The sequence below is a fragment of the Coffea eugenioides genome, chromosome 10 (assembly GCF_003713205.1).
Source record: "Coffea eugenioides isolate CCC68of chromosome 10, Ceug_1.0, whole genome shotgun sequence".
NCBI classification, from domain to species: domain Eukaryota; kingdom Viridiplantae; phylum Streptophyta; class Magnoliopsida; order Gentianales; family Rubiaceae; genus Coffea; species Coffea eugenioides.
This window is the reverse complement of record NC_040044.1, coordinates 22,632,600-22,659,199: the sequence shown is the minus strand read 5'-3', so window position 1 is coordinate 22,659,199 and position 26,600 is coordinate 22,632,600. Positions and strand designations below refer to the sequence as shown.

General features: G+C 35.5%; 1 protein-coding gene across 1 annotated transcript in view; it reads left to right on the top strand.

Moving 5' to 3' along the window:
• Window positions 1-25,845, top strand: part of LOC113749955 (phospholipid-transporting ATPase 2) — a 28,544-nt gene extending 2,699 nt beyond the window's left edge. The window contains exons 3-25 of the mRNA XM_027293844.1: window positions 460-673; window positions 3,140-3,256; window positions 5,714-5,806; window positions 5,893-6,067; window positions 10,370-10,536; window positions 11,193-11,297; window positions 12,363-12,460; window positions 12,550-12,692; window positions 14,323-14,419; window positions 14,575-14,684; window positions 14,783-14,947; window positions 17,309-17,463; window positions 17,684-17,764; window positions 17,907-18,027; window positions 19,069-19,175; window positions 21,202-21,333; window positions 22,132-22,285; window positions 22,974-23,091; window positions 23,197-23,370; window positions 23,521-23,572; window positions 24,157-24,284; window positions 24,565-24,715; window positions 25,086-25,845. Of these exons, the coding sequence (XP_027149645.1) occupies window positions 460-673; window positions 3,140-3,256; window positions 5,714-5,806; window positions 5,893-6,067; window positions 10,370-10,536; window positions 11,193-11,297; window positions 12,363-12,460; window positions 12,550-12,692; window positions 14,323-14,419; window positions 14,575-14,684; window positions 14,783-14,947; window positions 17,309-17,463; window positions 17,684-17,764; window positions 17,907-18,027; window positions 19,069-19,175; window positions 21,202-21,333; window positions 22,132-22,285; window positions 22,974-23,091; window positions 23,197-23,370; window positions 23,521-23,572; window positions 24,157-24,284; window positions 24,565-24,715; window positions 25,086-25,421 (3,193 nt within the window). The 3' untranslated portion in view covers window positions 25,422-25,845. The remainder of the gene's footprint in view (window positions 1-459; window positions 674-3,139; window positions 3,257-5,713; window positions 5,807-5,892; window positions 6,068-10,369; window positions 10,537-11,192; window positions 11,298-12,362; window positions 12,461-12,549; window positions 12,693-14,322; window positions 14,420-14,574; window positions 14,685-14,782; window positions 14,948-17,308; window positions 17,464-17,683; window positions 17,765-17,906; window positions 18,028-19,068; window positions 19,176-21,201; window positions 21,334-22,131; window positions 22,286-22,973; window positions 23,092-23,196; window positions 23,371-23,520; window positions 23,573-24,156; window positions 24,285-24,564; window positions 24,716-25,085) is intronic.
• The last annotated feature ends 755 nt before the right edge of the window (window positions 25,846-26,600 follow it).

The following is a 26,600-nucleotide window of genomic DNA, read 5'->3' as shown; positions in this document are numbered from 1 at the left end:
CTAAAATAAAAAGAATAGAAAGGTAGTCAAGGTACATAGTATACTTTAAATAATCAAACAAAATAGTATTCAGTACTACAGATGAAACAAGGATTTAGCTGAAGAATTTTTAACTCTTAATTGGATATTCATTGTGAACTTTTAAACTGTGTTCTGCTTATATCTTTTGTCATCTTGTGGTCCAAGCATGAGCCTGCGTCACTTATCCACAGGTGTAGGAATCTGGTATGCAGGGGAGGATGGGGGCCTGGAAACCAAATTTTCTTTGTTATAACGATGAAATCTTTGATTCATGATTTGTGCAGCTTGAAGTTGGTGGTTTTCCACATTAAACACACCAGAAATTTTCTTTGGAACTATCTGTATTAATTTATTGCCCCGTCTTCCTTAAGTTCTCGCTGTACCCTCCTCTCTCTCTCTCTCTCTCGGTGCTAACAACTTTGTTTTGTCTCTTTGCAGCCGGTTCATGAATCAGTACTTTTTGTTGATTGCTTGCCTTCAACTATGGTCACTTATTACCCCTGTAAATCCTGCAAGCACATGGGGCCCACTTATTTTAATATTTGCGGTTTCAGCTACAAAAGAGGCATGGGATGATTACAATCGGTATCTCTCAGACAAGAAGGCAAATGAGAAAGAAGTGTGGGCTGTCAGGCATGGTGTTAAAAAACATGTATGGGTTATTTTTCCGACGTATAGCTTTTTATTGATGATTTGTGCTTGTACACTAAGTTCGGCTAAGAGTCTTTCCGTGTGATCAAATGTAACTACTTGTTTAGCATATTTTGTGCTTTCTCATCTTTTCAATTGCTCTAGAATTAGAGTCTTTGAGATTCATGTGAGCAGGATTTCTGGAATCTTACTTTGATTTAGCCATTTGTTTATCTTGTGTAAGAATTGGTTGATCTTGTACCTGCGGCTCTTATTGTATGCATCCACTCTTGTGAAAGATATTTAGTAGTAGATGCTATTACATGTAACCAGATCTTATAGTGGGAAGTTATGCAAAAATGATGACAAGGGGTTCTAAATTAGAATGATCTGTTGTCAACCTTCTTTGGACCACTTATAGAAAGGATAAAGCACACATGGAAGATATTGTGTACTCCTTTTCATGCTCAAAATTAGCCTGAGTTTCAACATTCAGAATTATCTGAGTTCTGTAAGCATGTGTCTTGTTTCCTAATCTATATCTAGTTTATGCTGAAAGTGCATAAGTTAACAAATTTTAATTATATAGCATCAATAGACATTAGGAAAATGGAACAGCGGTTCCTTTGCGTGTAGTGTTATGTTCTTGAGGACATTAAACCACTTGTGCTTTGGATTGAAACCATCTTGAGCATTTGAAATTTGGCATTTGTAGGTGATCTTCTTTTGAATCAATGTTTTTGATGGAAATTGGTACTTGTTAAGAGGCATCGTAAATGCACCTGGTGGCTTGAGGAGGAAAGTAGTGTAAGATGTGGATTGGGAAGCACTTGTCATTGGGTGAGGCAATTTAAATTTGCTTGACATCAATGCCTATTAGGGCGAATAGATGGTCTTTGATGTGAGAATAATGTTCCATTTAGGGATTTTGAATTCATTCCTACAAGATAAATGGGTCACACATGGAAGTGAATTTGTGCGCATAAGGCATTTTGCCAAAACAATCTTATGGTTGTTTTAATTTGGAAAATATGCACATCAGCACTTGATGTTTCTGCAATCTTTTATTAGCATGAGTTAAGAGGGCAAGCCTATTTTATAGGCTACTGATACTAATCCCTTTCTTATTTTTAGCTTTCATGATTAAAACACATGGGATGGTCTTTTCTATCCCCTAGCTTGGTATCATTTGGGGTTTAAGTGGGGATAGGTGAGGCAAAACGTTTCTCATAAAGTTCATGTGTCTGAATCTTTGGTGACCCTGCATTTATATAGCTTAGGACCTGGTCTTTATATAAGCACAACAGTAGTATTTTGGACATTGATGTTGTTATTAACCTTGCAGTTTTATTTTCAGTTTTTTGGAGTCTAATGTTAATTTCTTTTTCAGATCTTGATGCTGAGTTGGTAAGCATCTGGGATGAGCGAAGGGATGGGATCATTTGTTTTTTTTTTAATTTAGCTTCTTGATCTTTAGTTTGTTCTTGTTTGCATGCCTTTCTGTAGGGTTCTACTTGGGATAGATGTGAAATAGTGAGGAATATACTACATTGGGGTAAAGGGGGTGGTGATGGGAATCTTTTGGTTGGTGAATGGGTGTTTAGTGGACCTAGGTCTTCAGTCAATTGGGCCTTGGCAATGTGGTCACTCACATGATCTCTTTCGTTAGACATTATAGTTTTACTCGTATACTTTTAGAGCTGGATGCTTTCAGCATTGGGTTACAAAATTTAGTAGGAATCGTAACAAAATGGAATGGACAGGACATTGAGGATTTGTCAATGTTCTGGCTTAATTCGTTACAACTGAATTCTGGGTCCAGGGAACCTCTTCTAGTTTCTGTGCTTTAAACAAATCCTATTTGTTATTCATTATAAAGTTGATTGCTTCTAGTTGTGCTTTCTGTGTCTACTTTCTCTCTTGAAGCACAGTGTCTGTGATTTTCTAACTTGAAGCTTTATGAATGGAAGCTGTGCAATTAATGGATAGTTTTGTTTCAGCTGTTTTTCATTGAGCTGCACACATTTGCAACCATTTTCCTTGGGAATTCCAAAGATATTTTCTTTAACATCTCTTTCTCTTGGCATTATTGTGGTGATCATTTTAGTGCTGTCTGCAGTCAGCAGAGGGCTTGTTTTTGTCCATTTTCTGCTTGAGGGTTTTCTGTAAATGAGATTCCTCAATACAGACACACATTTAAAAAAAAAAAAAATCAAGCAGTGGTGGGTACGTGGAATTTGAACTCAGGACCTCTACTTCCTACGGCCTAAACCATACATGTAGACACACACACACATTTATATATGCATATATACACATATATAGAAAGGTGATTCTGATTGCAGATGTATATATATGTGCGTGTGCGCGCACTTTAAATTGCTTGTCCCAGATTTTATAAACTTATTTGTTAATATTTTATCTGTTATCGTGCTATGGTTCATGATATTGATACTATTGTCTTGCACCAACTATATCCATGGCGCAGATCCAAGCACAGGACATTCATGTGGGTAACATGGTCTGGCTTCGAGAGAATGACGAAGTGCCATGTGATCTTGTACTTATTGGTACCTCTGATCCACAAGGTCTTTGCTATGTCGAGGTAAATTCTGCCACTTTTCTTCATCAGATCTGAGATCTTGTACCTAGTGGGGATATAAAGGTGTAAAGTAAAACTGCTGCTTGGCGCTCAACTCACCAAAAAGCTTGTTCAGTACTTGTTAACTGAAGCTCATGGAAATCAAGCTGACAGACAGTATTTAGTTAGAAGGCTCACAAGACTTGTCAACGGAAAAAAAATTGCTAGGCACTACACCATCAAGTGCCCATTCCAGAAAACCATACAAACTTCCATCTGGTTGGCAAGAACAATAGCTGTCTTGGTGACAAGCATTTTCTGATGTATGGATAGCTTGTAGGTTCATGTTGTTGATCAGGAAACACTGATAATGAGTGCAGAAAGGTAATATGGGGTAGACATTATAAGCAAAGCAACTTGTGAAGGAAGAGTTTTAAGGTTAGTCCATATGGACGTTAGTCCATATGGACCATATCATGAGCTAAGAGCTGATGACTTCCAGTGGTTGTGGAAGGCATGGTGGAATCTAGCAAAGTACAACATTATTGACTGTTGGCCTTGTGTCAATCTTGTGTGAATCATTAAATTGTTGCTTTTCCGTTCTTTTATATGACTTACCACTTTTAGCTGATATAGTTATGATGTAATATGAATTTGTTTGTTGGTTTTTAGCTTGTATGTCTTTGGGATACTGGGATTGGTGCTCCTTATGAAATGATCCTGTCCCAAATCTGTATAAGGTTCTGATGTACAAAACCAATGAAGCCAAATATCCTGAAACATTGTTCATAAACTGTTCACCAGCCCCCTTAATCCTCAGTGTTTGAGACAGCCCCATCTATGAACTTTCACTATTTCAATTTGCATATGTGATTCACTTCTCCACTGTTTCTTCTAATTTACCTGTGAAACACTTAGGTTAATTCACAGTTTCCTTGAAGCTCTGTAATGTTATTTTGGGGTGGCTGTAGTTGCATGGCAGGTGAATAGCATGTAATCCTCTGGCACCAGATTGTGTGCTTTGCTTCAATTGAATCGAAAGGTCCATGGAGGCTCAGGATCCTTGTCATTGATTGCACTCTTTTCCATATTCACCAAAAATATGCACATATAACTCTTGTCAATGTATCACACATGTATACTAGCTGTAATGTATGCAACATGTATATAAGCTGTGCAACTAACAAAATATGCTCGCCATACGTAGTAAATAATAAATTCTTGTAGACAATACATATTATACAGCTTGGTAGTCATGTGTTACTTTTGTGATTTATGGATAAGGTGAATCCAAATTCAGGTTCATAATACATGCATTTCTCTTTGGATGGGACTCTCGTTTAGTTAGTTGAGCGTGTGGAGTAGTTTGGCATTGTTGCGTAGCTTGGGGTTTCTTTGCGGGAAGAGAAGTGGAGGGAATTGGAGGAGAGTAGTTGTTTGGGTAGCGGGGTTTCAGTTTCAATTTCTGTTTTGTTAGCATAAAAGTTTTTTGCTTATTTACCAAACAGATTTTTTTGCACTATGAACTGTCCACCTGATTCTGGTACTTTAATATAAACAATTATGAGCTTGAAATGGTTTTAATGACCTAAAACCAATTGTCATGGGTGGTTTTGAATTAAGTTCACATGTGTGAAGTCAATTTGACAGCCCTAATTCAGACAGTATTTGCCCTTGATGGAAGGATAATGAAGAAGAAGATTAGTGTCATCTGTACATTGTGTATGGGACTTAAGTTTTTTAGACTTTTCTTCTGTAACTGCAGTGTTGCATTGAATAGAGAACTGAGTCAGCTTTCTTCTACATAGATCTTGTTATCCTTTCATCTTGTGATCACATCCTGGGCATTCTCATTTGGAGATACAAAAGCAAGGATAATTTTGTGTAAATTAGACTGACCTCCCCTGAGGTTGTCAAAATTACAGAATTTCTCCTGTGGTCTTACCTGTACTATTCACAGAGGTTATTGTGAAATTAAAAGCATAATTTTGGCTTAAACAATTTTTGGGGCCATATATGCATCATGCTGCAAAAGCTGCACATTTCACTATTAATTTAGAATTTAGGTGGAAGATCTACGTACTTATTACAAACTTGAGAGAGATGAATGTAAGTTTCCAAAATATGCAAAATATAGTACAACCAATGAAGATAGAAATGAGGACATGGTATTGAATATCATGGTAAAACGGGTTAAATGCTATATCAGGTTTCACTCATGATGTTCTAAAATCAGATGTGGGTAATTTAGTTAGAACTATATTATACCAAATTCTTTATTATTTGCCTCTTGCTTCTAGATTGGGCATGACCTTTTTGAATCCATACACTGAAGCAAAGTCTCTCTGGGAAAATAATCAGTTGTCCTTTTAGCACAATGGTTGCTACTTACAAGGTTTTTAAATTTGAAGGGAATCTTCCCAAAAATGTCTTTCTTTTTCCCCATTTGAGGGAGTATAACCTTAAAAATTCCTTTTTCAGACCGCTGCCCTTGATGGTGAAACCGACCTTAAGACAAGGGTGATACCCTCTGCCTGCATGGGAATAGATTTTGATCTACTGCACAAAGTTAAGGTAAGACAACCTTCTATTCATCTGCCTGAAAAGTTGCATAATACTTCCTAGGTGTTATTTTATGTGTCCGAATCTTCTTTTGGCAGGGTCTAATCGAGTGTCCTGAACCAGATAAAGACATTAGAAGATTTGATGCAAATTTACGCTTGTTTCCTCCATTTCTTGATAATGATGTATGCCCTATAACCATAAAAAATACACTCCTGCAGTCGTGCTACTTGAGAAACACAGAGTGGGCCTGTGGTGTTGCTGTATACACAGGCAAGGTTTTTCTATTTTCTTCTTTCTTCAGCTATATGAAGCTGGATTACTGTTTTTCCTTTTTCTATGCTTTTGGCATTTCTAGTAGTGAGCTGTTTGTTTAAGGAATAAGGTGAAGATCATATATCAGCTATCTGATTGTTGTTTGTTGTTTCAGGAAATTAAAATTTATAGTTGACAAATAATCGGTGAAAAGTTATGTTGTATGTATCGTAATTGTTAATAGAGTGCACTATAGCCCTAGCAGAAGTTTAGCGGCTGTGTTAGTACATAGCATAGCAACTTTTTATTGTTGTAAATTTTAAATCCACCAGTATTTTGGACGGCTTGTACTTGATTTTTTGTGCACACATTTGAACCCAATCACATAGCATCAAAATTATTTCCTTCATGAAAAAGAACAAGTATATCATCAGCAAATTGTAAGGACAAAAACAGTGTTGTTTCTCAACTCTTCTCTCTCATTTCTTACCATATTTCTCTCTCTCTCCCAACCTCTGCCAAAGAAGAATTATTTGAACATATGATGATGAAGAAGAAGAGAAAAGTGAAGAGGAAGATGTTAACAATGATGAAGGTGACGATGACTTTATAAGAGATGGATTATATGAAGACTTCTCTACTCTTAGGATGCTAGATGCATATCATTTCTTATTTTGAAATGTCTAAACCTATATGACTTGTGTTAGTCTGTGCCTTTGTCTTATCTTTTGTTTGCTCTTATGCTTATGAACATTGGTATAGATTAATCAATACATTATTTGGCAACATGAATGTAGTGCTTTTATTTGCAGCACTACTATATGTAGGGAAAACTCAGATTTTGCACATAAGATGTGTTTCCATTCAATGTAACCTGCTATACACAATTGCCCCATGGGGACCATTTGTGCAGTGGGTGATTAACAACTATGCCCTGAAATGTGAAAGTTTGGCTGCTAAGATGTGGGATTTTCCATTTGTCCACATTCCCAATTTAATGGATCATTTTGCAACTATGGACTTGGAGAGATGGAAAATCCGATTCTTCTCCATGCAGTTGTACTAAATGAAATTTGTGTTGAATGAAATGGGATGAAGTATAGTTTTATATTTGAAATGAAAATTGTCTTGAATAAAATGGGATTGAGGAAGCATAGTTTTATATTTTTTGTGGGGAAAAGTGATGCTAAAATAATTTCTTTTGTGCAATTGGAAATGATTGTCAGTTTCTATGGTAGTGCTCTCTGAAGTTATATGCAGCTTCTTGCTTGTTGGGGCTGTTGGTGGCTTAAGGTAAATGGTCTTTGTGCATATGTTGATGAGCTCCAAGAATTGTTATGCCTGACCTTCATATATGATTTTTTCTGAAGGTAATGGTGGATTAAACGATGCTAATAAAGCTTGAAAAATGTTTCTTTTTTCTTCTTTTGATGGGAATAGGTTTTGCTAGTTTTTGATAAGGATGGGATGGCCATTATGCTAGGGTGGTTCTGGACCTTTTGGAGGGCAAGGGAGGAGGTGGAGGCACGGGGATACAAAGTAGCATTTAATTTTGGTGGTCATTTTCCCCCTATCGGAGAGGGGTGTTGGAGTTGTAGGGTCTGTTGAGTTGTCTGCAGTAGGGGTCGGAAATTTTGGAGCTGGGGAAAGGATTAAGACTTCTTTCCTTCTTTCTTTCTTATGGACAAAAAATCAGAGAGATGATACAGACTAAAAATAGGATTTTTTTAATTTCTTTTTGGGTTGCCAGATTCAGGGGCCTGCATAATTGGGTTGAACTGGTCCCACAGTCATAATGCTCTGGGGGACTGCATAATTAGTTAAAATTTGTTTATAGTTATTTGGCACCCAATTAAAACCAGATAGCCAAAAGTATTGTCAAATATGATGTAACCCAACCCATTAGCCTCCCAAGATTTCGAATTAATTGATTGTTTGGGTTGATCATTGGGCTTTGCTTCATATTTCTAGCACTAATAGTTAAACCTAAAGTGTGTATAATTCTATATCTGTGGCTCTGTTCTCTCTTTTTTGTACAGCAAAGTCTATTATGGTATCCAGGCTGAGTGCTTTTCATGCATTAAAGTGCATAATTATTTGTTTAAAGTTCTTTTATTGATTTTGCTATGTGGTTTTTCATTTGAAGCTATGTTAAAAGTGGCTTATTTACATAAACAATGACGAAAGTCACTAGGATGCAATTTCAGATTTTGATAATTTCCTGTGATGCATCACCAAGCCAGTGATGGACTACTTGACATTTTTTATAACTTGTGAATAGTTAGCAAAGCATATTAAGCTGAAAGTAGAGAAAACTGCTATAAAATTAGGAGAAGAAGATGATTGTTATAAACTCTAGAAATCAACCTTAGAAAGTAGAGGGCACTGGTCATGTTAAGAGAGTAACATTATTTTTGTGAATGCGTGTCATGAACTATGACTTTAGGAAAAAATAAAATGCAGGTGGATCACCTACAATGTACTCTCCCAAGCAGAGGTGGCAAAATTGATATATGTATCATGATTGGTTTCATGTAAATGGTTCATGGATTATATGATCCGATCGTTAAGTCCATATAATAAATGGTTGTGTGTGGATTGGATCTAAATGGATGATGGACATCCAATTGTCCATTTAAAAACCATTTAACTAGCCTGCTGTGTATATTATAACCACATGTATGCCCTGCCATGGATATGTGACCTTAGATGGATATGTGACCTTAGATGCTCCCAGAACTTCATTTTTGTCCTTTTGTATACTAACGTTTCTTCTTTAATCAAATGGACAGCTTCTAATGAGTCCCTTGATTCTAATTTATTCTGAAATCACTATTATATAGCAAAACAAGTGCAAATATTGGCAAAAAGATCTGAAAGTTACACTTCTCAGACTTCAATGTCCCCAAAGAACCTTTGATGGTACAAAAACAGAATGCATTTTACGAATTTATCAAAACTTGGAAGATGGCCTTTCTAAAAATGTATGTGACAGATTTGGACACAGAAAAGTATTTAAAGCGTTTGCTTTATTAAAGCAATTACTTTTTTTTTTATATCAACTCTATATCATTTTTTCTGGATTCTACATATTTTACCAAGAAATCAAGTAAAAAACATCATTGCAAAATTTTTTTTTTAACTGTCTTTATTTCAAAGCTGATTAAATCAAGTTTCTGGGGGAGTATTGTTTTTAATTTTTGGATCAGATAAATTCTTGCTCTTTCCCCTGAACTGAAGTGTACAAACTGCCAGTGCCTCCTGAAAGCAAAATAGAACACAAAATTCCTAAAATCTCATATCACAATGCGCTCCTTTATCCATAGCCAAACAGTTTGGTCTGAGATGAGTCGGTTAAGTTGGGAGAAGCGAGCTTCAACTTATGATTGAAGTATAACATTTGCATCCTTTTTTGTCCTTTTATTCTGATAGTTGGATAAATATGGATAACCCATTTAAATCCACCAACTTAATTTGGTTTAAATGGTTATCCATTTAAAGTCATTAGATTTGTTTTAGTCATTCAAATCCATATAATGGTGGTTTACATGGATGGATAAGTGGATTTCAGCCCAGTTTGCCGCCTCTACTCCCAAGCTCTTTGACAGGGCATTAGGGATTTAGCTAGATTGCATAACATGAGCACGGGAGCATTTATCAACTGAATCTTCTGCTGTAGGAGCAGAAATACATTGCTCATAGACTCCAAGTTTTGTTTTCCTGCCCAACTAGGATTAACAAAGTATAAGATTCTACTTCTATTACTTATCCAAATCTAGTAGGACTTTTAGCGGACTTTCTAAGTACAAAAATTAGATGAAGTTCCTGTATACAGCCAAATAACTCAAATATCCTCTAGAATAAAGGAATGAAAGTAAGCCAAAATCCTATAGAACTGTGTCTTAACTAATATATGCATATAAAGGTTATTGAACAATGACTTATTTTTTTTTTTCCAAAACTGGCTGCAAATACAAGTTTCGTAAATCTACTGTATGAGCTTTGATGTGATTTTGCCACCTTTTGTTGATTAAGTTGACTACTGCTATTTTCTTCCATGATGGTTCTTATATGACAACTTGCATGTTCCATATTTCGTGTTAAGAACAAATGTTTTGTGATTGAGGGGAGAAATAAACACCAGTCAGGAATGTTGAGAATATTTGGCATAAGTGGCTAAGTAAATTTGTAATTATAGATGCATGATCAACCTTGATTCTTTTTTTCTTTGTTTCTTCTTTAATGCGGTGCTGACTTCATACTTGTTTTATGCTGACCATTTTCGCACTGCACTCCTCTCTCTCTCTCTCTCTCTATCAGGCAATGAAACCAAACTGGGCATGACCCGTGGTGTACCTGAACCAAAGCTTACAGCAGTGGATGCTATGATTGATAAGTTGACTGGAGCTATATTTGTTTTTCAGCTAGTAGTTGTCATGGTCCTAGGTGTTGCTGGAAATATCTGGAAGGATACAGAAGCAAGGAAGGTTTGTCTACTCAGTGATTTTACTTATGTATTTTGAAAAATTACAGCCATATAGTCCTTGAACTTTATTCATATAACAGCTTCTGAAACGTATTTATGCATGTGTCTAAGGTCGGTTAACATTACAATAGAATAAGATAATCTAGACACTGTCATGATAGTGTCTCTGCAGTCATGTATAATGATAGGTTTGATCTTATAGTCCAAGACATTCCTACTCTAATCAAAAGCCTTTGGGTTACTAACGTGACAGAAACCAGGGATGATCATTGTTTCCTGTTTTAATGAATTATTCTTGTACTCTGAAATATCTGTGGCTCATTCTATGTTTTTTGTTTTAATTTTTTTTTAATCAAAATTTTTCACTTGCTGCTTTTCTGGCAGCATTCTATTGATTTATCTATTGTATAACTGATTAATTTCCTTCATTAGCTCTAATCATAATCTTAATTGAGAATCTTGTGCTCTTTTCCTCCTCTCACATGGATGTGCCAAGGTTTCCTTTCTACTACTTATTTAACCGATAATTGGTTCAGTTTACTGAATGTGCAAAATGGAGATGTTGATATACCCAAACAAAAAATCTCGGGCTTTATTGTATGTGCTTTCTTTCTATCTTTCTTATTTGATGTCTACTTTGTTGATTCTTTCTTGCAGCTGTGGTATGTGGAATATCCAACCGAAGGCCCGTGGTATGAACTACTGGTGATTCCTCTACGATTTGAGCTTCTTTGTTCCATTATGATTCCCATATCTATAAAGGTGAGAAATTAGATTTGAGTCGCTTCTAATTGAATAATTTTGGCCTTCTTTTATTGCGTGATATATACTTTTTTATCAAAATGAGAAGGTGATACTTTTGTATGTGATCTAAATGGATTAAGTATTTTGTGTACATAAAAGAATATAAAACCACTTCAAGTTAAGACTGGTATAGGCTTTTCAAATCCATGGGTTCATGATTTTGAGACATTGAGACTGAATATAATCATGTGTTAGAAATTGGCTGTTGAGTTGAGCTAACAAAAACAAACATATTGCTAATATTGCTTGTGCATAAAGACTAATCCAGGTGCCCTGTCTTAATGCTTTTCGAATTCCGCATTTCATTGGTTTTTATGCCTATTTTTGTTGGCTCAGTGTAAAGAGCCAATTGACAGAGCCACATACTATGAGAAAAGGCTGTAACTTAATATAGTTCAGGTTTTATAGCAAGGTTAAAGTAGAAGATTGTAAACTTTGGGAATATCTTTGGTAAGGGTGCATCATAAGCCCATTAAGTGCTAAACATTTTGTATTAAGTTCTTCTTGTATCCTGCAGATTTAGTAGCGGAGTTCCCCACTATTGAGTACTTATGTGAAAAACTTTAAGTAGAATCTTCACTTATTGTGCTGAACAAGCTTATGCCCTGTTTGATAACATAGTTCAGCACTTAAACTTAATGGATTCAGATCTTAACATATTTAGACCGTTTGATAATCAAAAATTGAACATCTGAATTAATTAAGTGGCAAACAATTTCCTAGCCAAAACTTGCTCCCAAAATTAAGTGATAAGCTATTCATTTATCACTGAATGTGATATGCACTCAAATGTATTAGATTTAATACTTAACAGTTCAATAACTTAATGGATTCAGATTTCAGATTTCACATTTTTAGACTTTAGTTTTATCAAGCGCACCCTTAGTAGGACTTCCCTAATTTTTTTTATGCGTTTCCTTTTTTGGTTCTGTTTCCCCAATTTTATGAAATTTGAGTTTGGACTAGTAGGTTTATGGGGATTTATTCATATGCTCTGGTGCAATGAGCTGCTTCTTTTTGCAGGTCTCCCTAGATCTTGTGAAGGGCTTGTATGCAAAGTTCATTGACTGGGACAATAAGATGGTTGATCAGGAGACTAGTACCCCGGCACATGCTGCTAAGTAAACAAAATATGATTTGCCTCTAAATTCTTATGCAGGTGGGAAGACCTGCTATTACTAATTAGATTTTTGTTTATTGTTTGTGGCAGCACAGCAATCAGTGAGGATTTAGGGCAAGTTGAGTATATATTGACAGATAAAACGGGAACCCTTACAGAGAATCAAATGATTTTTAAAAGATGTTGTATTTCTGGAACTTTCTATGGGAACGAAATTGGAGATGCTTTGAAAGGTATGGTCATACTTTTATCTTCTTGTTAAAAATTGCTTCCTCTTGGATTTGCAGTTTGAATGTATGTTGTTTCTGGATGCCCATCAATTTGGTCATACTGTAACTGGACCAGCTTCAACTTTTATAATTCTTGTAGGAATTTAGTGGTCATAAAATTTTACAGCTTATATTTTGCTTTAGCCAGGTCAATTGTTATGCTAAATTTTGAACATGAATGTGAACTTGTATAACACTGTAACCTGAGAATGTTTATCCTCCTAGACCCCATGTATTGTCCTCCCAACCCGAAAGACGATTGCAGGCTGGAGGAAGGAAAGAAGATTAAGATGGTCAACAGAGTGGTCAAACTGACTTCTTTTGCGAAAAATAACAAATTAGACTTCCAACCCTTTTTTTACGTGATTAGACTTACAACTTGATTGTTATATTGTGCTAAATAAGCTTGTGTTCCTTTCGTGGTATTGTTAATGTGAAGATTTCTACTTTCTAGGTCACGAAACTTGCTTCCAATTTGAGAAGTTGTAGGATTGTCTCATGTCACTGAATGGCATCATTTTCTTGTACTTTTTGTTTGAAATCTCTCAGGACTATGAATCTTGGTAAAAGAATGGGCTCCCATGACAATAGAAATGATTCTCACAAAAGCTAGTTTACAATAAAGTTACTGAATTGGGTTACATGAAAGGAACTACAGTTATAATTATATCATCTGGTGGTTGCAAAATGCCATTGTGAGTTTATCTTCAGACATTGATGTCAATAACCTTGTTGCTGATCTGAAAAGAATCTGTCCATGATCATGAGAGATTGAAAATATACTAAATTATCTGGTGCTGGGAGTTAGTTCCATAAACCGAACTAGAGTGGGACTATAAACCTTAATTATTTCAGTGGCTCTGCTGATTCTGCTATGCAATATCACATTCATCATACCAGTAGCAGTTGTATATTTGTCTCCAACTGAAAATATTTTGATAGTGAGTAGAGATGCAGTTTAGGCTAATGTACTAATTTTGGGATGACACTTTGATGGGATAATCTCCAGTAGTATTACTTGCAGGCTAACAAGAAGCAATTCAAATTGCATGTAGTATCTCATTTTACCTGAATAATGATGTTCTTTAGTTTAAATGTTCCATAGGCTGCCTAATGTTGGAGATGGAATGTTGACGAGTCATTCTTAAGACAGTATGTCATTCCTGCTATATTCTGTAACTGTACAACATGATACAGTTCCTTTACAGATCATATTGTTCTGTTTCATTATTGGTGTTGTCAGCTAAATAATTGGAACCTGAGATATGGATTAATATCTACTATCAAGTGCTAGTTGATGTGTGCAGTTGTTAAAAGTCTTTAACATTACATTATGAAGTTTTTTGTGGAGCATATTTAGATTTAAAAGCACATAGAACTAAAGCTGATGATTGACATGGTTTCTTTCCTTAGATGTTATATATTGTGACCAACAAGATGGACCAAAAATACATTTGTATTCTTCTTTAATGTGATCCTTTTTCCATTTATCAAATCAATGACATGCTTCTTTTGGCCGGCAATTTGTTACACTGAGCTCTGAAGGTTCCTTGACAGTCAAGGTGTCTGATGTGTTTTCTCTGGTGCTACACAGATGAGGATTTGGTTAACGCTGTTGCCACACGTTCTCCTGATGTAATTCACTTTCTAACGGTTATGGCAATATGTAACACAGTGGTTCCTATACAGCGGTAATTAGTCTTTTTTATTTTTTTGATTGCTTTGGTGCATGTGAAGCCAAGAGCATGACATGTTTTATTGATTGTAATCATTTTCATTTCTTTTACTTGCACCAAAATTTTTCAACAATCTGTGCCTTAATAATCTATATCTCCTGACGATGCAGCCAAAATGGAACAATCTTGTATAAGGCTCAGTCCCAAGATGAGGAAGCTCTTGTGCATGCAGCAGCTGGCTTGCATATGGTTTTTGTCAAGAAGAATGGGAATGTTCTTGGTATGGATAAAATGATATTAACTGTGAAAACTAGAAATTTAATTTGCAGCTACCCTTTCTGCCAATGTTACGTACACTCTTTTTCTTTATTTTCGCAGACATCAATTTTAATGCTTCTGTTATCCAATACGAAGTGTTGGATACTCTGGAGTTTACTTCTGATAGGAAAAGAATGTCTGTAGTGGTAAAGGACTGCCAATCTGGAAAACTATTCCTTCTGTCTAAAGGAGCAGATGAAGCAATCCTTCCTTGTGCATCTACTGGTGATTTCTTTATCCACTGATCCTTTTCATAATGCCTCACTATGTATAATCCTGAAATGCTGGTGTAGGATGATCCATGTACTGATCAAAAGGGAAAATGCACCGGCTACTAACTGTAGCTGGCTCCTGCTGAACAATTAATGCTAGAAGTTACTATATTTTGCCCTTTTTGAAAATGTCTATGGATCAATCTGAATCAAATTTGAAACTTCAAATCATGTGTTACTTTGGGGCATTATATGCTCTTGCAGGAATTTTTGCTTTAGAAACACTTTTTATATGGAGAAGCCTTAATTAACAGTGAATGCAACCACTACACTTGTACCTTGGCTGCTAAATGGGACTCTCCCCCAAGTTTTTTCTTCTAAAACTGCCTGTGAAGAAGGGCTTGTAACTGTTCTCTATTTTAGATCCAGAATGAAGATGTACTAATTTCATGTTTCACAATAATGCTGATATCATGTCAGGATGCTTTATTGCATTCCTTGCTTTTGGTTCCACTGAACATGTGCAACAGATAACTTCATGAATAGTTTCGTCTGGAGTTCTGCACATACATTGCTGGTGGTACGTGTTTGGCTGTAGTGTCAATTTGGTTTATGCTCCTATAGGTGTCAAAATGGGTGACTCGTGTGGGTTTGGGTAAGTTGGAGTTGGGTAACGGGTATAAAGAGGTCAACTCATTTATGCCCATTTATTAAATGGGTATAAATAGGTAGATCAAAAAATAGATTTGCGTAATCCAAAGTACCCATTTATGACCCGCTAGCTTTACAGATTCCTCCCATTATTTTAACTCTCCCTGAATACAGAATGGTCGTCGTCTCAAATTTTTTCCCAGCTCATTTCTTAAAAATTTCCAAGTCCATTCCCGTAACCAGTAGCTTCGCTGCCGAAAACTACCTACTGCCGGCAGATTTAACAGAGTGGCCAGACAGTTTTTTTAAAATCTAGGTGAGGTTGAAAGTAGTCTCTACATTTCAGTAGACCTTTTATGATAAGAACCTTAGTTTTCCCCAGCTTAAGTCTGGTCCCTGAAGAACGGGGTTGGGGGACAAAGGCGGGAAGCCATAGGAGGCTGTGAATAGAAGTTGAAAAAAAAAAAGTATTGATAATGCTGAATCAAATCCAAAAGTTACATACCAAAAAAAACAAAGAAAATGAAGGAAATGCTTCAAAAATTTTAACGAGCTCTTAATCACCATTGTGGCAGGGCTTGGGACCCCCAACTTCTCTAGTCTCTTTACTCAAAGTCCACTTCATTCTTCAACTTGTCTTTCTCGTTTTCATTCGCTTTTTCTCAGTCTCCATCTTGGAGATTTTTTCTGCTTCGTAGACTGGTTTTGATATTAATCCTCAAGGAGATTCTTTCATGGTCTCAGAAGACGATGATATTATGGTGGTGCTGGATCAGAGTCTCCATTATGGGGAAATACAAGAGTTATGGAGTGTTTTTTGATGGGAATAGAATAATTTTTGTGTTTTTATGTTAAATGTAGGTTTTTGTGTTGAATTGGGTATAATTGGTGGTGACCCAAATCTACACATTCATTAGCTGGGTACAATCGGTTCACCCAAATAAACCCAACCATAAAAATATAAATACCCAAACTCGTTTAGTTGTGGGGGGAGGGGGGGGGGGGGTTTGGGTTGATTTATTTACATGGGTTAAGCTTGACACCTCTACATGCTCCTATGTAGGGCAACCTTAGCTCATACAATTGACTTCATAATGAGACTTGCACTAGAATGAGTATCTCATGAGCTTTCCATATCAGATTGCTTCTACTTCTGGTCATGAAGAAAATCTCAAATTTTCATTTATGATTCATGGACCACATGACCTAAGATGGATAACTTCCTTTATCAATTCTGAGATAAGGCTGGAATTGACTTTGGCAATGCTACTGTTATTATGTTTGGTGTAAAAGAGATGGCTCCAATAATTCTATGTGGCTTCCCCATTAAAAAAAATGTTGATAAAACAAGATGGAAACGAATAGATTCTGTCATGCCAACCATATGTTCATTACATTTGTGTTGTTAAACCCAGATCGACTCAGCCTATTTCATGTTATTTTCTGTTCCGGAAATGCTACAGAGGCTGCAGAGTGTGTGCGCTGGTGTTCATGCACAGTGACTCTTGCACAAGGGATAGTGTTTTGTAGATTATCCTTGGATCCTATATTCTTCTGTTGATGACTTATTAAACATATGTTGGAGTCACTTGACCCTCGTCTTGCAATTTTTTCATGCAACTTTTCTGTGTGCCTTTCGGGTCATATTAACTATATATTCTGCTCATCCGCTGCTCAATTTATTGATATGTCGTTAGCATTTTAAGAGTGAAATCTTTTTCAGGACAACAAACAAGGACCTTTTCTGAAGCTGTTGAACAATATTCTCAACTTGGTCTGAGGACATTATGCTTAGCATGGCGTGAATTGGAGGAAGATGAATACCAAGAATGGTCTCTGATGTTTAAAGAGGCTAATAGTGCATTGGTCGATAGAGATGTTAGTTGTCCATTTTAACATTATTTTGTTTATTCTTTTATGTTTCTTAAGAAAAAAATACATAGACACAAATGGATACTATGCAAAGAAAAACTAAACCAACAGAAAGAGGAGAGAAAATTAAAAAAAGATTTATATCTGTCAGTATCTTCCTGTTCATATTCTGAAGGAGTTGGTAAAATTGACACCAACCATGTACTTTTTCTCGTTTTGGGTGCAGTGGAGGATTGCTGAGGTCTGTCAAAGATTAGAACATCACCTTCAGATTCTTGGAGTTGCTGCAATTGAGGACCGTCTTCAGGTATTTACATTTTGCCGGTCTTTCTAATCTTTTAAGCATTAATTTTGGAATTTGTAACTTGCCTTTACTATTATGGTCAGTGTCCTCTGTTTCATTGTGTTAGGGCTTCACTTCTCTATATGTACTTTATCTTATTGTGCAGGATGGTGTTCCAGAAACAATTGAAACACTTAGAAAAGCTGGAATAAACTTCTGGATGCTAACTGGAGACAAGCAAAATACTGCAATACAGATTGCTCTTTCATGCAATTTTGTTTCTCCAGGTAGTTTCTCTGTTTTTTTCATATTTTTCTAAAGTATTGTGATGATTGTACTTGTTAATCATGAACAAGTAGATAAATGTAATAATGCAGCCAAGTAGGAGTACAAGAAGAAAGTAAAAATAAAGATTTTCAACTTTGTGATGAAGCTCTTATTAGGCACTTTATGGAAAGAAGTATCCTATTTGAGATACTATTTGGAGCCTTTATTTAACTATGCTGCAGAATGAGCTTTATTTGTCTCAAGTCTTTTCTGGTTTTTTAGGGTATTTTGGTGATTTTTCTGTTTTGGAGGAATCTATTTTATTTTGACTATTCGTCGTTTTTGTTGTTTCTTCAAATTTGGAGATGCAAAATTTTACAGGATGCTGAAGTGTACATTTACATGAAAAATATCCTATGTGGTTATCCTTTTCAGGTCATATTGCAAATGGAAACTTTCCTTTATACTCAGATTCATATTTACATGGTAATTGTACTGTGTTGGTGGGATAGGGAAATCTGGTTTAGAAGCACTACTATGACAAAGATTGTTGACGCAAGATCTGAGTCTTCCTCACCAACATTATCTGTGCCTATAGGCTTCCACTTGTTATATCATTCTTTAGTGATATGTTGATATGTTATATCATTCTTTAGTGTCTATAGGCTTCCACTTGTTATAGGCTTCCTCTCAGCTTTACTTTTGTATGGGGACATGATATGTTGATAAAGACTGGCATCTGTAAGTTGACAGTGTTATCAATTAACAATAGATTATGTATTAACATATTGTATAGTTGAGGAAGCTGACAGGGCTGTGTTAATAGAAACCTCCGAAATTATTTTTTTCAAGCCTGTCGTAGTTTCTCATTTGTACTCTGAAAGCTAAGAGAAGAAAATGCTGAATCAGGAAACTCCTGAGCATTAACTCTCTCTCTCTCTCTCTATATATATATATATGTGTGTGTGTGTGTATGTATATGTATATGTATGTTTGTATATATACACATACTCTTTGAGTATTAATTCCTGTATTTGTTCTTTGATCTTGTTTGTTAATAGAGCCGAAGGGCCAGCTTCTGTTAATTAATGGGAAAACTGGAGATGAAGTACGTCAAAGTCTGGAGAGAGTTCTACTAACAATGAGAATAACAAGTTCGGAACCCAAGGTAAATTCACGCTAGATAATATACATAGTTTTTTAATCCAGCTGGTGTCTTGTGATATGTTTCTGTTGCAGGAGAAGTGCAAGCTTCTATGTTGAATTAATATACAAAGCTTAATTATACTTTGCATCCTGATTACTTCAATTGCTATGCTTTTTATGGGGTTGTCATGGTATAAATGCTGGAATATGTATTAGACGTTTAGCAAGTCTTCAAACATGGTAATGCAAATTGGAATAACGTCTTTCATGCCCTGAATTTCCAAGATTTCAGTTTATAATCTTTCTGATATATCATGTGGATCTTTGTTGATTAAATTTTAATTCATCGCAAAGTATGCATAAAATGTTAATATTTTTGAAGTTTTTTCTTATCAGAGTTTTCAACTTTTCTTTCATATATCCCTTATGATCTTAGGTGCCTGATTCTTTAAATTGTAAAATATCTCCGCTATTTCATGCACTAACTCTAAAGTTTGCCATCATTTTTGGGAAATTAAAGAGCAAACTGCACTAACCTATGTCTGAGGTTTATAGTGATTTCAAAGAACTCCCTTGTAGTTTGCAATATTATGTCAAGATCCCCTGTCATACCAGCCATCAACTGGGTTTAGTACACATGCACTTTTACCATTTCGCCCATGAAATTGCTCTTGTTAGAGCTTTTTTTTTTTTTTTTTTTTTTTTAAATTACTTCTCTTCATTTTCTGAATACTTCCATCCTCCACATCTCTCTGCCAGCTATTTTCTGACCTCCTGCAAACATCTATTGCAATTCTATTTACTGCTGCTTTATTATCAGGACTGAATATGAATCTATGAAAAAGCAACAGGACTGAATATGAATCTATGAAAAAGCAACAATAGAAGAGTATGATTACCAGATGTAACTTGTTCCAACTTTCCTTCTGACTTCTCTTCGGTGTACCTCTGAGTGTGGCTAACATAGTTGAATATGGGATGTCCAAATCTGCTTGTGAAAGTCTCCTTATCATTTGAATATTGTGCCTAACTCTGTAGAAATCAATCATTCTTATGATAGACCCTATTGGGAAAACAGTAGAGGAATGAAAGAGCTTCAGTTATAATAGAGAATGGATGGCAGGTGCCATCAGTCATTGGCAGTATATTGGTTCGAAAATATTCTTTTGTTATGCATGATCACAACCCTTCTTTGCTGATAGCATAAAAAGTGTTGTGGCTAGCAGTTTTTTCCAGGTTCTTGTGGTGGTTGGAAAAACAAGTTTTGGCATCTTTTCAGCTTCTCGTGGTTATAAACTTTGGTCGCTTTGACTCGAGAAAAATAGTTTGTTTTGGTTTTCTTCATAGTAACTGGTCTTGGCAGGTTGCCCGTTATATTTGAGGGTAGGGATCCTATTTAAAGAATACACGATCCTGCTGTTTGGAAGCTATGCCCATATGAATGACAGGTGTTGTATAGAGAAAGGACAGGGAAATGAAACGATGACAAAAAGGGTCCCACTGGTAGTACCCTAGCATTGATAACTCCTGGTGTTTTTTGTCATAATTTGATATCATGTACACTTTCTGACTAATATGCTCATTTAGATAATCCTTCATGCTATTATTCACCCGTAAAGTGATCTCTGCTCAGTGGAAAAAAGATATGATGCTAAAGCAATTCAAACATTGCAATGATGGTTCTGAATCCTAAGATAATCACCTGATGAAGGATTCGCTGGTTAGGTTCACACCAGAATGGCTCTGGGATTTGATTACTCATTGAATAGCTAAGAATGCTTTTGTCTTCTCTCAATCAAAAACTTTTAACGTTAAGCTCATGCTAGCACATTGTCTTCTGATGTTAACTCTTAAGTATTCCTATGCGTAAGCATAATTAGAAAAATCTTTGCCAATAATTTGATTCAGTCCTATCCAATCCCTTTCATTTGATGCTAAAATCATTTTTTTTAGCTTAATATTCTTCCTACATGCTTACACTTGATTTGTAATCCCTTCGTTCAAACTTACTGAAGAGTTCACTGACAACTAATATGTCATCATGACAGGATGTCGCTTTTGTCATTGATGGTTGGGCTCTTGAAATTGCTCTGAAGCATCATCATAAAGCATTCATGGAACTGGCTTTGTTGTCCAAGACAGCTATATGCTGTCGTGTCACTCCTTCTCAAAAAGCTCAGGTGTCCGTATTGGTTTCTTAGTTTCATATACTTGTTGAAGATGCAATGTAATATATGACCCATGGATCATATCTAAGGCAATTATTTCATTAGCTGGCAAATTAATGAAATAAGTGAAAAATTCATTATTTAAATTAGTTTGGATTAGATCCTTCTGACATAACTGTTTCATATTCTGTACAAAGAATAGTCAAAGGACTACAATAGTATTCACACATGCAGGACAATTTTTCTATCTAACAACTTGCACAGTTTTCAGTAATTGTTTTGGTTATTTTTGAAAATATTCCCTTTCTGCTATCCAATGTACAGCTCCGTTTTGTCAAACATGCTAGACCTTATTAATGATGTTGATTTTACGTGTGATGATGGTACATACTTTATTATGAACAGATGCGTGTGAGGGAAATTGGAAAGGTTTGTAAATGTTTTACAATTTTGTTGCCAAAAAAGAAAAAAGAAAATGGAAGTTCTTAAGATGCTTCTGCTAGAAATAATGTGCTGTACATTTGCAATGACTAGGTAACAGAATTAGTATCTAAAATAAAGAAGATTTAGAAAATTTTCTCAATAATATTTGAAAGTACCAGGAAAAGTCTGTCAGTGTTACTGATAGTTATTGTAGTTTTTGTGCTGTGGGAACTCTGTCTAGGATCTGATAATAGTCTTTTTTCTTTTTCTATTCCATAGGAGATTGGAAAGTCTGAATACTGTCTTTGAATGTTGAGATTTATGTGATTTTGAAATATCAATCTTCTTCTGCAACTCCAACTAAAATGATTTTTATTACCATTTCAGCTTGTAGAACTACTAAAATCATGTGAGTATCGAACATTGGCAATTGGAGATGGTGGAAATGATGTCAGGATGATACAACAAGCTCATATTGGGGTAGGCATAAGTGGCAGAGAAGGATTGCAGGCAGCTAGGGCAGCTGATTATAGTATTGGAAGTAAGAAGTCAACTGTTTATAAGCTTCTTTGGATATTAAGAATAGTTTGATGTCATTCTTTTCTTTTACAATTTTTTTCTTTTCTTTTACAATTTTTTTGATGAATCTTTGAATTGTTAAACCTTTTTTTGGTCTTTGTACCAAAAGGAAATGCCAGAACATGTTGGAATTGCAAAACTAATCGCTACTTGGGGCTAAGACATTCTTGTTCTGCTAGATATTACATGAACTCCTTTAAAAAGTTCTGGTTTTTTTATTCTTTTTAATTTATCTCTGAGTTGTCATGGAGTTTCTAGTCAAACGAAACTTTCCTCTTGTCCGAGGCCTCCTATGACCAAAAAACAATATTTTACTAGTTGAAACATGATATTTGATCATGTTGCTTGTGAATTTGTAGTTGATAAGAAAATGCTTAGTTAATGAATTTGTTGTGCTCTTAAGAAACATGATAATAAAAATTGAGGATTTGAAAACTTGTAATGCTACTGTGACCTGTAGAAGGAAATCACAACCATGATGATCATTTTTGAATTTAACAAACTTTGTTTTGGTGAGTTTGACTTGCAAATTAGTTTCATAAAGATATTGTGTTATCGGGGATTGTTTGAAATTTGTTTTAGTTGACTGAATGTTAATGACTGACTGTTGATTCAATATGTTAACATCTGCTACTATTCTTGGCTTGCAGAATTTAGGTTTTTGAAAAGGCTTATACTGGTCCATGGGCGCTATTCATATAATCGTACAGCATTTCTTTCTCAGTATTCATTCTATAAATCTCTACTCATATGTTTCATCCAGATCTTGTAAGTGTCCCCGATTAAACCACCTTAATTTTGTTTTCTCTTTTGGTTGCATTAGCACTGCATCTTTGTAGCTTTACCTATGTACTAATAGCCCAGTATGTCCAGTTTCTCTTTGATTTCAGGTGTCTCCGGAACCAGCCTATTTAATTCTGTTAGCTTAATGGCTTATAATGTTTTCTACACCAGTGTCCCTGTATTAGTAAATGTTCTTGACAAAGATCTTAGTGAGAGAACTGTCATGCAGCATCCTCAGATATTGTTCTACTGCCAAGCAGGAAGGTTTGTACAGAATATCTTGAACTATATTAACTTGACATTGCCCTTGCTCTGTGGACTCTTAAAATTAGTTTTAGAAGACACTGTAGTTTCAAATTTATTTGTATGTTATTGATGCCTTTTTTGAGCTTAATAGATTTCTGTTTGATACAGGCTTCTCAATCCTAGCACATTCGCTGGATGGTTTGGTCGGTCCCTTTTTCATGTTAGTTTTTTCCCTTTGCACTTCCAATGTTTCATTTAGAAAATTTAGTATCCTAGTTTGAATTGTATTAGTCATATTTTTAGATATCTTTTGACTGGCTGAGATTACTTACGTAGATAAATCAATTCTTGGACCCTTGAATTCCTAGATGAGTGAGGTGGTTGGACAACATGGTCAAATCCTTCAATTTGGAAGCAACTTGATTCCAACATGTATATAAAATTTGATGAAAATCATTAAATGATTGGAGTAGCATTTGCAATTTAGCAATCTTTGACTCTTGGTCATTTGTCATTTGCAATTTAGCAATCTTTGACTCTGGTCATTTGCAATTTAGCAATCTTGGTCATTTGCTATTTTTAGAAAGGCACTTCTCAGAAATGGCTTTTTTTTTTTATATATAATTTCATTTGACTTTTCTAGAAATTTGGATCATCTAGGATAAGGGCCTTCTTGTCACTTCAAGAAGGATAACATTTCAGAGCTGCTTTTTCCCCCCTACTGATGCCTTTTGTCTTGACTCCTTCATCACCCGATTCTTTATGCATAAGATGCTAATATTGCAATCTGTTTATTGCTTTCAGGCAATTGTTGTCTTTGTCATCAGCATACATTCGTATGCTTTTGAGAAAAGTGAGATGGAGGAGCTTTCGATGGTTGTTCTATCTGGATGTATTTGGTTGCAAGCGTTTGTTGTTGCACTAGAAACCAAGTTAGTGAGATACTTTTCATTTCTTGATTGGGCTGTTCTTGAACTAAAAATAGGGTTTCTGCAATCAGATTTGCTTTATTCTGATGTTTAGTTATCTTTATCAGTCTATACTGGACACCTAAATCCAAAATATTTTCAATTAAATAGCTTTGAAAGGATACTGTTTTATTTAAAATTTTGTAGCTATTCATGAAGGTTTTCAGGGTTTAGTTTGATACCTTAGGCAAATAGGAAATAGTTGTGCTCGTTTGTTTGCTAAGTTTGTATTTGTTGTCTGCAGTTCCTTCACAATATTGCAACATCTTGCAATTTGGGGAAATTTGGTTGCATTTTATGTGATCAACTGGATCGTCAGTGCTCTGCCATCATCGGGGATGTATACAATAATGTTTCGCCTTTGTAGGCAGCCGTCTTACTGGATTACTATGTTTGTAAGCTCTCATGTCCACTCTCTCTTGATTCATCGTTAATATTAATATTATGGTTGGTTTCTGAATTAGAGTACAGAAACATGTGTCCCTGCACTTTGTATGGTTTCCAGGGACAAGACTAGTCTCCCAACTAAAAACCACACAACCAACACCACCCCCCCAACCCCAACAAAAAAAAAAAAAAAGCCCCACCTCCACCCTTCCCTCGCCCCAAAGTCAGATATGGAAGTAGGTATTTCCTGGTAAAGAAATGTCCTTGTCTATTGATTTTCATTTTATTTCTTAAAGATCGTATCAGAAACTTCTTATTGCTCATTTAAAAGTTTCTTATTCAGTATAATTAGTTAATGCAATTTTAATCCTATTGCAGCTAATTGTGGTGGCTGGTATGGGTCCTGTGCTGGCTCTAAAGTACTTTAGATATACATACCGACCTAGTAAAATTAACATACTTCGACAAGCTGAACGATTGGGAGGTCCCATCTTGTCTTTGGGAAACATAGAGCCGCAGTCTAGAGCCTTTGAGAAAGAAGTTTCACCTTTGTCAATCTCCCAACCCAAGAGTCGGAGTCCCGTATATGAACCACTGCTATCAGATTCCCCAAATGCGATAAGGCGGTCTTTTGGACCTGGTGCCCCCTTCGATTTCTTTCAGTCACAATCACGGTTGTCTTCCAGTTATGCAAGAAATTGTAAGGATAACTGATATTCCTAAACAAGAAACAGAAGTAGGTGAATGAGTTGTACAATAGAGACCTTTAGCTGGTATTTGTTTTTGGATTAGCCAGTGGTGTATGTTGTAATCGACCATAGTTATGGTAGCAATTTTGTTTGTTGTAAATTGTAATTGTTGAGAGTTATCACAGTTAGTAGGTTCGATGGTTCGCTTTTTTTGGAGCCTAAAAATGGCTGTCACCTCCAGGAATGAAGGAGGGATATGCATATCACTGGCGAGTCATGTACTCATGTTGATTCTAAAAAAGGAGCAAGTCTAGAAATGATGAATGGATGCTCTCTGGAGCAGTCAATGCATGATAGCTAAAGTCCTTGGATCACAGACTAGACAATTGTCTGTACTGACTGCATCAAAATCTTCATATCTATATATAAAATTGTAGTTTTTGCCTCCATACTAATGAAATTGCGCCCACCACCCTTCAACAAAATTTAAGGATTAGAGAATTGTTCCCACCAAAATCTCCATATATGTATATAAAATTGTAGTTTTGTCTCCAAACTTGAATGAAATTATCTTCACTACCTTTAACAAAATTTAAAGTAGTAGTGTACAAATTTTTTTTTTTTAAGTGTAGATGGGAGGTCTCAAATCCCATCCCTCTCCCTAGTAGTGTACAATTTGTTTATAGGTCAATATCCAAATAATTTAACATTTAAAATAAATGACACCACCTTGTTTAAATAAAGAAAGGGACTCAATTTGCATTTATTTTTTTATCTATTCTAATGTGCTCCCAGCATGCAAACCCATTTGAAAAGTTTTTTTAAACCTTTTTCACTACACATCAAACTCATAGATTGCTCATTTTTTATTTCATTTTAATAAAAATCTAGAGAAAATTATTAGAGTTGTAAGATGAGAAGTGGAAGAATCCTTTATTAAAATTTGAGATTTGAGAGATATTTGTTTTGTTGCTAAATTGTAGATTAATTATACTCATAATTGTTACATATATATCGTTAGTTAAACATATTTTTTTCATGTTATAATTAGAAAATTTTCATATATTAACTTTGCCCCCATTGAATTTCCTTTCTAGGTTCGTCCCTGATGGGAGCAGTAATATTCTACTGCTTTGAAGATGTACTAATTTAAATGTATTCTCCTTATAGTAGATGTCCAAATACATAGCACAAATCGAAATAC